Below are 12,136 nucleotides of genomic sequence, written 5' to 3'. Positions count from 1 at the left end.
GCCCAGAAATAAACCCTCCTGTATATGATCAAATCAACTTTGACAAAGGTGTCAATGGATAAATATAGTCTAGTCAACAAATGGTTATAGGAAAACTGTATGAATATATTCACATGCAAAAAAATAAAATTGGACCCTTACCTTACACTGTATCCTATAATTAACTCAAAATAAATTAAAGACAGAAACATAATACCTGAAGTTATGAAAAACCATAGAAGAAAATCTACAGAGAAATCTTCATGACAATAGATTTGGCAATGAATTCTTGAATATGACACAAAAAGCACAAGTAACCAAAGTAAAAATAGATAAATTGGGTTATGTCAAAATTTAAAACTTCTGTGCATCAAAGGACAGAATCAAAAGAGTGAAAAAGAAATCTTTGAAGTGGAAGAAAATCTTTGCAAGTCCTATTTCTGAAAAAAGCGTAATATTGAAAGCATGTAACAAACTCCTACATCCCAACAACAATGAATATACTTACAACTCAATTAAAAAAATGTGCAAATGGCCACAAGCATATTGCTATGGTCTGAATGTTTGTCCTACCCTTCTTCCAAATTCAGATGTTGGAATCCTAACTCCCAAGATGGTGGTATTGGAATGTGGGGTCTTTTGGGAGGTGATTAACTCATGAGGTTAGAGCCTTCAAAAGTGGGATTAGTGCTCTTATAAAGGAGACCCCAAAGACACTTCCCTTCCACCATGTGAGGACACACAAAGAGGAGCCATCTTTTGAACCAGGAAATGGGCCCCCACCAGACACCAAATCTACCAGCACCTTGATCTTGAACTTCCCAGCTTCCAGAACTGTGAGAAATAAATATCTGTTATTCGTAAACTTCCTAGTTAATGGTATTTTGTTATAGCAGACTAATAAACTAAGGTACATATGGAAAGTTGCTCAACCATTGCTCAAAACATTAGGGAAATGCAACTCAAAATCACAATGAGATATTACCTTCTATCCATCAGGATGGCTACTATCAAAATACCCAAATAACAAGTGTTGTTGAGGATGTGGAGAAATTGGAACCCTTGTGTAGTGTTGGTGGGAATGTAAAATGGTGCAGCCCAGCCACAAGGGGAAACAGTATGATGTTCCTCAAAATTGTAAAAATAGAATTACCACATAATCTAGCAATTCCACTCCTGGATATATATCCAAAAGTCATTTAAAATCAGGGTTTGAAGGTATATTTGTACACCTATGTTCATAAAAATATTATTAACAAGAGCCAAAAAGTAGAAGCCACTCAAGTGTCCATCAGTGGGTGAATAAATAAAAAAAAGGTAGTATATACATACAACAAAATATTATTCAGGCTTACATGTGTTCCATTAAAAATATTGTAGAATATTATTTGCCCTTATTCAAGGAAATATTATTCTGACTTACATTATTCAGCAAAATGTGATATATACATACAATGGAATATTATTTGGCCTTATTCTGACATATGCTTCCACATGGATGAAGCTTCAGAACATTACACTGAGTAAAACGAGCCAGTTACAAAAAGGCAAATACCGTATGCTTCCACTTACATGAGGTATCTGTAATTAAGAGAAACAGAAGTAGAAGGATGGTTGCTAGAGGCTGAGGGCTTGGGGAGCAATAGAGAGCTGTTGTCTAATGGGTATAGAGTTTCAGTTTTGCAAGATGAAAAAGTTCTGGAGGTTAGTTACACAACAGTGTGAAAATATTTAACACTACCAAACTATATACTTCAAAATGGTTAAGAAGGTAAATTTTATGCTAGGTTTATTTTATCATAATTTTTAAAATGTGTAAGAAAAGCAACTCTATCTCACTGGGAAAAAATGACAAAATAAACTCAGCTACATTCATCCCAGCCTAAATGTAGATTAAGATATAAGGCAGAGCAGAATTGGGTGTTTCTATTTTTCCCTTCTACACACTATATGGTAGAAACACATCACTAATACCAGACTATGATGAAGTCTCTGGCTTCATGCTTGGTTATATAGTGTAATTAGCCATTTTAAAATCTACAAATGTTTATGATATCATAAAGCCAATGTTATTCTCCTTAGAACAATTCTCAAGTTAATCAGGAAGTAATACAAGCAATAATATTAAAATATGGAAAGAAATTCTTGGCCTTAGCCAGATCAACTAGAACAGTGAAATTAGTTTTAAAGCATCAGAAGTAAAATGAGTGTAGCAATGAGTAAAGGTTATTAATCATATTAATAAAGGAAATAATCTCAAAAGTAGTTATATTAATTATATCTATAGTAAACACATATCTGTTAAGGAAATAAAATTTAAGTAAAACATTCTAGAAAAATTACTGCCACTCTTACAAAAACCAATTTAGATTCTTATACAATACATAAAAACTTCCTGATGGAAAAAGAACTGAACTTAAAAACTGATTTACAAAAAAAGAAACTGAATATGTGTAAAATCAAAAGAGGAAAGTGACATAAGAAGAGACATGGTTGTATGTCCTTAACAGGGGTTGGAGAAATATCCAAGGAACTGTTTAGGTTTTGTACAGAGGTGAAATAAAAACAAGTGTTCATCAAAAGATTATGGCTATAATTTATAGGAAATGTTTATGCCAGTGATCAGAAATTATAAAATTATAAATAAATAAAATAAATTACCAACATAAGAACTAGTCTGAATAAAAGAGAAAATAAAATGAAATTGACTGTAAAATTTGATTGAAAAAAGAACTGAAACTAGCAAGCAAATGCATTACTATTTAAATTTACTACAAAGTAATATTAATTAGAATAATAATAAATTACTATTTTAGCTAAATAAATAAGCAATGTTTTGAATTAAATATGTAAATAAGTAATAGTTTAAATCAAATAAATCAAATATTAAAAATGTTCAGTATAGCATGGTACATATAGTTTATAATAATGCATTGTACACTTGAAATTTGCTAAGGGGCAGATCTTAAGTGTTCTCTCCCACAACACACACATATGACATGATAACTATGTTAGGTCATGAATGTGTTAATTAGCCTAATTGTGGGAATCATTATGCAAGGTATACTTAGACCAAAACATCATGTCGCAGACCTTCAATACATACACTTTTTATTTGTTAATTATATATCAATAAAAATATGTTCAAAAGTTTTCTTCCAATTCATTCATTTCTTGAAATGATTTTCCGAAAACATTTGAAAAATATGCATGGAGATGTTAACCGAAGTTCTACTCCAGATTTCATCTTTTCCCAACTGCAGCTCACATAGAAACTAACTGAAATGATTTTCTAATCACATGGTGCACCCAATTTCCCTTATTGTGTCTCTCCTTTAACCTACTCACATTTGGTTTCTGCTCCATTAATTCTACTAAACCAGATCCCCATAGGTCACCAATGGTGCCTGTGGTCAGGTCCACTGGGACAGTTCAGTCCTCATCTTCCCTGAAATCACCACTGTCTTCCCCTCATTTGTCTCTCCCCGACTTTTCCCTATTTCTCCTTCTAACTGCACTGGCCACTTCACCTCAGTGCCCTTAGGAGACTCTCCTATGCCCTACCTTTGAGGATCTGCAGGAAGTCTACGTCCTAGCCTCATTGTCCCATCTATTTATAAGTGACCACATCCATTCCCATGCCCTCATTATCAAACATACAATAAAGAATCCCAAAATAACACCTTTTCACCCATGACATTTGTTGTTCATTCTATTCTGGACTGAGAATATAATTTTCCATTATTTTTCTCTTTGTAGCATTAAATATAATTGAAATAAAATAAGAATAAGTACTGTTTTTATGTCTCCTTCCCTTTAAGACTGAGAGTTTCAACACAGCAGGAACTGTTTGATTTATTCAATGGTATTTCTTGAAGGAAATTCCACAATCTGCCACTTACTCAATTTATACATATAATGTGAATAGAATGAATGAGTAAATACATTTTTTAACCTCTCTTTAATTTGCTTTACAAAATGAGGGTGTGGATTAAGTTAGTAGAATAAACAAATTCAAGAAGTTCCTTTGATAAAAATTTAATAAAGTGATAAGCAAATTTAATTACATGAAATGGTGAACATATCTTGCAAATTTTAATGTAATATAGAGATGAAAATGTTATTATATGTAAAATGTCAAATATTATAAATACCAAAAATGCAATAGAATAAAAATAAATAGATGAATAAATAAATAACATCAGGATAGTAATTTCCTAGGAAGTGAAGCCCAGAGCTGAATATTTTTAACATGTACTTGCTTAATACTATTAATAAGATATTTCCTGAGTTTACTTAAAATTTAGTGACTAAAGAGAAAATAGCCTTTTGAAATGAGCAAAGAAACATGTGAAACTGTGATAGGGCAGATCAGACAGTGAGAATCCTCTCAAGATGACTGCAGGTCTCAAGCGTTTCTTCTTAACCTTTCTTGCAAGTTTGTTGATGAAGAGAAGGATCTCGTGATTTCCACTCTGACAACCTCCCAGGCACAGTCACTGTATTTCTTCTCTTCTAGATAGACACGGATTCTCTGGAAGTACCTCTTCAAGGCCAGTATTGGACCTTCAGTTACACGAGCAGATTCTTCTTCTCCCATCGCTTGCACCGGGCAGGTCTCCAGGTCTTCCAGCTGCCCATGAAGTCCAGCACGGAGCTCGTACAGGAGGGTCGGGTTCCAGGCAGCAGAGGAGCGCTCTGTGTGGAAGAGGCTAAAGATCTGCTGCAGCATCTCGTGGAGCACAGACATGGCCTGGGCCTTCTGGAACTGGCTGCCATCCACCACCTCCTCAGGGAATCTGAAGTCAATTCTGTCCTTCAGACACGAGAAAGGGGAGATTCTCCTCATTTGGGCCAGAAGCACAAAGGTCTTCCTGCTAAGCAGGACAGAGTTCTGAGGCAGGTCACAGCCCAGAGATCCAGCAGGGCCATAGCTGCCCACCAGCAAGGCCGTCAGTAGAGGGAGCAGGAGGGCCATGGGAGGCTGAGGATGCTGCTGGCCTAGCTGAGCTGGGGCTGGGGGGACCGTGGACTGTAAGTCCTCTGAAGACATTCTCTCTATGCATGGCTTTTAAATAGGGAACACAAGAGTTTTCATTTTCTGAACATTTCTCTCCACTTTTACTTCCCTTTTTTGTTTTCACTTGTGTATTCTCTCTATCACCTAAGAACATGTCATTAACCTAATTTCTTTTAGCAATAGAATTTTGTTGGTCAACTTCAGACATGCCAATCCAAATAGTTATTTATCAATTGGGAAACATCTTTGTCCTAAATACTATGGTTTATGTAGGTATGTAAATTCTCATATACACACATACATACAAATACATATTTTTTGTTTTCATATATAAATATCACTCTTCTCTGTTAGGGGAACAGATTTTTAGTGCTGATCATGGATGACTTATGCACCTTTTATACTTTACACAGGATTCACACTCTCTCAGCCCTATGAGTTTCTTTATTTGTTTAGAAATTTTCCAGACCATGTGTGGCAAATAATCGCTTTAAAACAAAGAGCGGGGTTTTGTTAGCTGTTTTATTCATGGAAGAGTCTGATGATTATTAGTGAATGAGTTTCTCTAATGCTGCTATTCTTATCAAAATACATATTGGCAGGTCCATGTGGTTATGCTTCAGGATTAGCATAGGCAGCATGGTTGCCTTCCACCATTTTTTTATGGGAGGTCCAGATTGCTCCTTAGGCTGTGCCAATACCCCTAGCTGGAATCCTGGCACTTTTTTGGTGATTATGGGTTTCAGAATTCTAATTTCAAGATTATGTCATTTCCCCAGCACCACCTCACTCACAAGGTAGTTAGCCATTCTAGTAATGCCTTCTCTAGAGTTGCAAAGTGTCTTCAACTCAAACTCTTCCAGACTCACTCCCTGAGGGCAGGCTCAACACATTTGATGACTTTAGATCTCCTTTACTGAGGAGGGTTTGTTTCTTTGTTGTCAAGGTAATAAATCCCCGAGGATCCTTGCCCTCACCCCCTAGAGTGTTTGTGTCAATGACCCAAGTTCTCAGTGGTGGCCTCCTCCTCTCCTGACCCACGTACCCAGGAGTCAATAGTGCCAACAGCCCTCAGATGCTGATAGGAAAAGGTTGTTTTGTTTATGTAGGTGGAGGGTTTATCTGATTACAAGAATTTCTACCTAGTAAAATAATATTTATTTTACCAGGTACAGTGCCATTGATCAACTCTTTTACTTAAACTATTGAACACTTGTTATCCTCAAAGTTTTTATGTGGGCACAGGAAATTTTGTGCCCACAGGTAACATTGTCTTTTATAAGGTCCTTATATTACAGAAACTAATGTCCTTCAGCTGTTCTTTCAGTCAGTGTGACTCCATTCAGGCTCTTTGTTCCTCTGACTCTGTCTCAGTCCAACAAGGCAGGTCAGTAAGGCCTGGTCTATTGTATTAGGGAAAAATAGCCTTCTTTAATTGTTTCTAATTTTTCTTATAAAATTTTTGTATGTTCTTTTCATGGAGTGGCTTATGGGCTAAAGTTTGTCTTACTGTTTGATGGAGTTTGGATTTGTTGTCTCCTCCAAAACTCATATGGAAATTTGATCTCCAGTGTGGCAGTGTTGGAAACTGATTGAGTCATGGGGGCGGACCCCTCATGAATGGATTAATGCTCTCTCTAGAGGAGGGGGGAGTAATGAGTGAGCTCTCCCTCTATTAGTTCCCGCAAGAACTGATTGTTTAAAGGACCCAGGCACCTTCTCTCTCTCTCTTGCTTCCTCTTACCATGTGATCTGCTTGTACCTGCCAACTGCCTGCCAATTTCTGCCGTGAGTAGAAACATCCTGAGGCCTGTGCCAGATGCAACTGTCCCAGAATCGTAAGCCAAATAAACCTCTGTTCTTTATAAATTACCCAGTCTCAGGTATTTCTGTTATAGCAATACGAAATGCAGTAATACACTCTTCTTGCATTATGCTGTAATTCATGATGAAATAAGACAAATAAAGGAAAGCAAAAGAAAGGTAAGGGGACTGCAGTTTTCTTCTCAATAATTTTCATGACTTCAGATATTTTGTTTCTCATTTCAACTTTCCTGGAAAGCAAAACTCAACAGTTGTTTGTGGGCAAAAAGAAAACAAATGTTAAGTCCAAATGTCATGAAAGCAAAAGGAGAAAAGTGACTTTCTGCTGACAAAATGGCAAAGTCTAAGTGTATTAGTCCATTTTGTTGCTTATAACAAAATACATGGAACTGGACAATTATAAAGAAAAATGAAATTTATTGCTTACAGTGTCTAAGGCTGGCAAGTCCAAAGCCTGTCTGGTGGTGGCAACAGTGACCCAGGGGTCTCACATTGCAAGATGGTAGAAGCAGAGAGAGTGGAAAAGACAGACTCTGCTCTTCTTTTAAAGCCCTCAGAATCATGTGCTTGACCACCATTTTTAATCCATTCACTATGGTATAGTCCTACAATCCAATCACCTATTTAAGGCTCCTTTCAATTACCATTATAGGATTTCCTACCCTCTTAACAGTCACAGTGGGGGCTAAGATTCAAATACATAAACTTGGGGGACACAATTCAAGCTTCAGTGAGTTTCGGGGGGACATAATTCAGTCCACTGCACTCAGCAAAATTCAATGCAACAACGATGGAGACTAGGAACTACAGCAGAGGGAGACTGAAGGTCAGTGGTGAAGTGCACAAAGGCAGGAAAACGGCTACTTCTGCCAGAGCCTCAAAGAAGAGCAGGTCCTGAGTCCATGGCCTCCCTCAGCTTTGCCAAGACCTTCCACCTGACTTTTCTTTCATTTAGTCCAGAAGTGATCAATTCTGAAGAGTGAAGTGCGGAGTCACACCAACCAATCCTCAAGAGACTGGGAACCAGAATCCTGTTGCTGGAATACTACCCTCTCTTGCATGATACGGGGTATTAGCTTTGTCTGAACACACTACCTAATTAACACATCTACTCAGGCAAGGAAAAGACTGTTTTGAGAACCCTAGAATTATAATAAAGGGAATTAGATGATTCCAAAATAATCTGCTCTTAGTCTGGATAATAATAATGATGATGATATTAAAAAATGATAACATCAGAATTTATTGCATGTTAAACAACAGACCAATCACTGTTTTTAAGATCTTTGAAAAAATTAACTCAATCCTCTCAATAACCTTATTTGCATTACACTCGTTTATACAACCGTTTGGAGAAAACTACAAATGTGGAAGGATAGAGCAAAGACCCAAGGTCAAAACCCCATGGATATTTGAGGTAATGGCTTATCTGGAAGGTCCCATTAAGGGAAGTGAAGGATAGACATGGACATGGGATTTATGAACCAAGGAAAATCAGGAAGTCAGTAGAGCAGGGAGGGTGAGATGACAAAGGATTTTGAGTTCCATTTCAGATGCGATGCCAAAGGGTTGTTGTCTATTGTTTTGTACAGCAACAGTGGTGTGGTGTGAGTGAAGTGAACTCAGATTTAAGTTCTAAGTAAAAGTAGACAAAATGCCTTTAAATAGCTAAAAGGGAGTAGATTTTCCTGCCAATTGAAAAAAATGTCAAAAATTGAATGAATGATTTCTTCAATGAAATGTATTAAAACAACACTATTCACCCATCAACTGCCGACCCATGGAAAACTATTTTTGAGTCAAGTTTTCTTGTGAGTTTTAGAGTAATGAAAAATCATCTAATAATTTCCATACAAATGACAACCCAGACATGTGGGTTCCAACTTACTTCCTGTGGGGCCTCACTCATTCGAAGGTAGACCATCTTCAGACCCCCTGCTGTTCTCATTTATCAAAGTCTGAAATAAAGACCCTGTCGTTGTTGAGATATTGGCTTGCCTACCTGTGTGCACAAACACTTGCGGCCCACACAGACAAGCAGTAACATGGAACCTTTTCCTCTGGCCCCAGGTTGCCCACTAACTGTCCAAGTGTGGCAAAGGCCCTTGGGCTCCTGCACTACTTGCTGTCCAGCAGCGTCCATAGCTGTTGGGGAGTTGAGATGGTGCTCTAGGGCCATCAGTGCAGGATGTTAGCTTGCATCCCGTGGGACCACAGCAACTGGAGCTTGTGATAACTCCTTCACTGGAGTTTCTGTTGGCCAGACAAGAAATGAGATTTTTTGTCTGTAGGTCCCTTTGATCTTTTTTAAAGCCTCCATCATCACCAGCTTCATGATTAATTATCATGGGCTGCTATGTGACAGCCCTTTAGCTACCCACATTATACCACAATTCACGTTTGTCATGTATATACATCTGATGTTTGGTTTTTGGCCCCTAATCCTTAGGGAGTGTTCCTAATTCTAAATATGCCTACTCAGTGCAGAATACAGCAATTGGAAAGAAAAGAAAAATAATTGATTTACCAGTGTCTTCTTTTCAATTAACAAAGTTAAATAAATGCATTGTTATGAAAGTCTTAGCTGCCATTAGAAATTGTGATCTTCCAGTATGCACATTACTAGTATCTGTACTGCCAGGAAGGTCTGCCTCACTTGTTGCTGAATGTATTCAATACCTGCCTGGGATACTTTTGTTCAAGTCTTGTTTTCATACTTGTTTTTAAAGGAGGCTGCAACATGACAAGAATTTTAGAGATTCCTTGGGTTGCACTGGCCCCATGAATAATTTTCCCTGCCCTGTGATGACTTGTTGGTTCTGAGGGAGAAAACACAAGATGCAGCAGGTACCGGAATAACACTGAACCCTTCCTATGTCCTGTGGTATGTCTCACCCATGCTGGGAACACTGTGGTCGGCCTGGTCCTGGTGGGAGAACTCTGCACCCTCAGCTTCCACTTCAATCCTCTCTCCCTCTGATCAGAGTTATACGAACAGTTGACTCAGTGCTGTCCAGTCCTGTTGTTCCATCTCCTGACGACTCGCCACTGTTCCAGTTGAGGCATTGTTCTGCTTCCAGGAATCATTATTATCAGTAGTAATTAGATATTTTGATGAAGGATTGAAGTATTTATCTATTCCTCTGTAGGGAATGAACAAAAACTGAGTAGTTTACTGATCAAAGTACTACTAATTAATACAATGATATATTATCATTGGAAGTTATTAGTTATGGCATGATTTAAAATAAATGCGTTAAACACATTAATATGATTTGCCAGTCCATCAATTACATGAAATCTCTCTAGAAAAAATACATTGTAAAAAAGGAAAAACTATGCACAGGAAAAATAGCCCACATTCTTTTCCAGATTTCTTCCTGTTTCCTTCTTTACCTCGGGGTCACTAACTTCTCTTCTCTCATTTCAATTCCACCTACTCCGGTATGGTTTCTCCATATTCATTTTACCAAACCAAATCTCAGTAAGGTTGCCAATATGATCTCTTTTCCCAATGTAGTGGGCAGTCTCAGTTCACAGCTTCTGTGAATCCAGTGATTCCTCTTCTCAGCATGTGTATTTTCCTGAAAATACATTTGTCATCATTCTCTCTTCTTATATCTATAATGTATGGCCATTCTACATGCTTCCTTTGTGTCTTTTCTCTCCCATCTCTTTAAAGGTTGGAGGTCCTCAGAAACAAGGTTAAGTCTCTTTTTACCTCTATAATCTCAACACACATGACCAACTTCATTTCTGGGCTTTCAGTTGCCAGTTACAAGCCTCCAGGAATTCCTTGTCAAATGCAAACTTGTATATCCAACTTTCCTGACATGCATCAATCTAACTTCTGCAGAGAGAATTTTATTAGTTATTTCATCCTCTCATTATAGTATTTAGCATAACCTTATATTACGTATGAGTATGGTATTTTAGCTCTCTTTCCTACAAGAATCAAAGATAGAAGAGAGCATGTTCACATCCATAATCTGAGGGGAACATACAACCTCCTTTAGAGAAAGTACATTTTTACTTATAGCTTAAGAACAGTAGAGTTGGGTAAATGAATTGTACCATCTGTTCTTAAGTCAGGTTACAGAGACAGGCTTGGAGTTTCTTTTTAAAGAATAAACAAATACAAGAAGTTTTCTATACTAAATATTTAATGCAGAAAGCAATATAATAGTTTCACAAAATAAAAAGAATATATTTTGTTCTATTAAGCACAGTGTAAAGTGTATAAACAAAAATAATTTCAATCTTTTCAACAGTTAGATGAATAAATATTTAAATAAATAAATAGATAGATGCATTTGGATGGTCGTCTGTAAGGACCAGCACCTGCAGAGTTGAACATGACCCTGAAGACATCTGACAAACCTGAGACACTTTATGTCATGATTATAGCAGAAATGACAGTCTTTGCAACGGGAGAGCTCAGGAAAATGCGATACTGTGTATTCGTCCATGAGAGTCATTTCCATGTTGGACCAGGTCTCATTGCCTCCTCCCTAATCTTTCCTGCAAGTTTATTGATGAAGAGAAGAATCTCATGATTTCTGCTCTCACGACCTCCCAGGCGCAAGGGCTGTGCCTCTTCTCTTTCAGGTAGAGACTGATTCTTTGGAAGTATTTCCTCACGGCCAGTGCGAAGTCCTCGTTCACCAGGGGAGTCTCTTCCACCCCCACCTCCGGCATCAGACAGGCTTCCAGGTCATCCAGCTGCTGATAGAGTCCAGTGCAGAGTTTGTCCAAGAGGTTCTCATCCCAAGCAGCCGATGAGCCCTTTGTGCAGAAGAGCTTGAAGCTCTGCTGGGTCATCTCATGGAGGACAGAGATGGCTCGGGCCTTCTACAGCTGGTGGCCATCCAAGTCTTCCTGGGGGAATCCGAAGTCATTTCTGTCCTTCAGACAGGACAGAGGGGAGATTCTCCTCATTCATCCCAGGAGTATCAAGGCCCTCCTGGTCCCCAGGCTGTGGGTCTGAGGCAGATCACAGCCCAGAGAGCAGTTCGCCTGGCAGCTGAGCAGCAGCAGGGCCATCAGTAAAGAACTGGACAAGGCCATTGGAGACATTGCAAACGCTGCTGGCCTGGCTGAGATGGGGGACCCGGAGCCTTGGCCTCCAGGTTCTCGGAAGAGCTTGCTTTGTGCATGTGTCTTAAACAGGGAACACACTAGTTTCCACTTTCTGGATGCCCGTCTCTTCCTTTCTACTTCTATTTTGGCTTTCTTTATGCACTCTCTACATACTTTTAGAGCAGTGTTTTTCAACCTTTTTTCTTTTATTCCTTTCATGGTGGCCTTCTCATC

At 38.2% G+C, this 12,136-nt stretch overlaps 1 protein-coding gene and 1 pseudogene across 1 annotated transcript; both read right to left on the bottom strand.

Annotated features, from left to right (window-relative positions):
• Positions 1-4,387: 4,387 nt before the first annotated feature.
• On the bottom strand, positions 4,388-4,957 carry LOC134364541 (interferon omega-1-like). Its single transcript, XM_063080428.1, has one exon. The coding sequence runs from the start codon at positions 4,955-4,957 to the stop codon at positions 4,388-4,390; it is 570 nt and encodes a 189-aa protein (XP_062936498.1).
• A 6,363-nt stretch (positions 4,958-11,320) lies between these two features.
• On the bottom strand, positions 11,321-11,890 carry LOC134364871 (interferon alpha-2-like; annotated as a pseudogene).
• Between the last annotated feature and the right edge of the window lie 246 nt (positions 11,891-12,136).

This window comes from Cynocephalus volans, chromosome 16 (genome assembly GCF_027409185.1).
Source record: "Cynocephalus volans isolate mCynVol1 chromosome 16, mCynVol1.pri, whole genome shotgun sequence".
Lineage (NCBI taxonomy): Eukaryota > Metazoa > Chordata > Mammalia > Dermoptera > Cynocephalidae > Cynocephalus > Cynocephalus volans.
The sequence above is the reverse complement of the archived record's forward strand: the minus strand, read 5'-3'. Positions and strand labels throughout refer to the sequence as shown.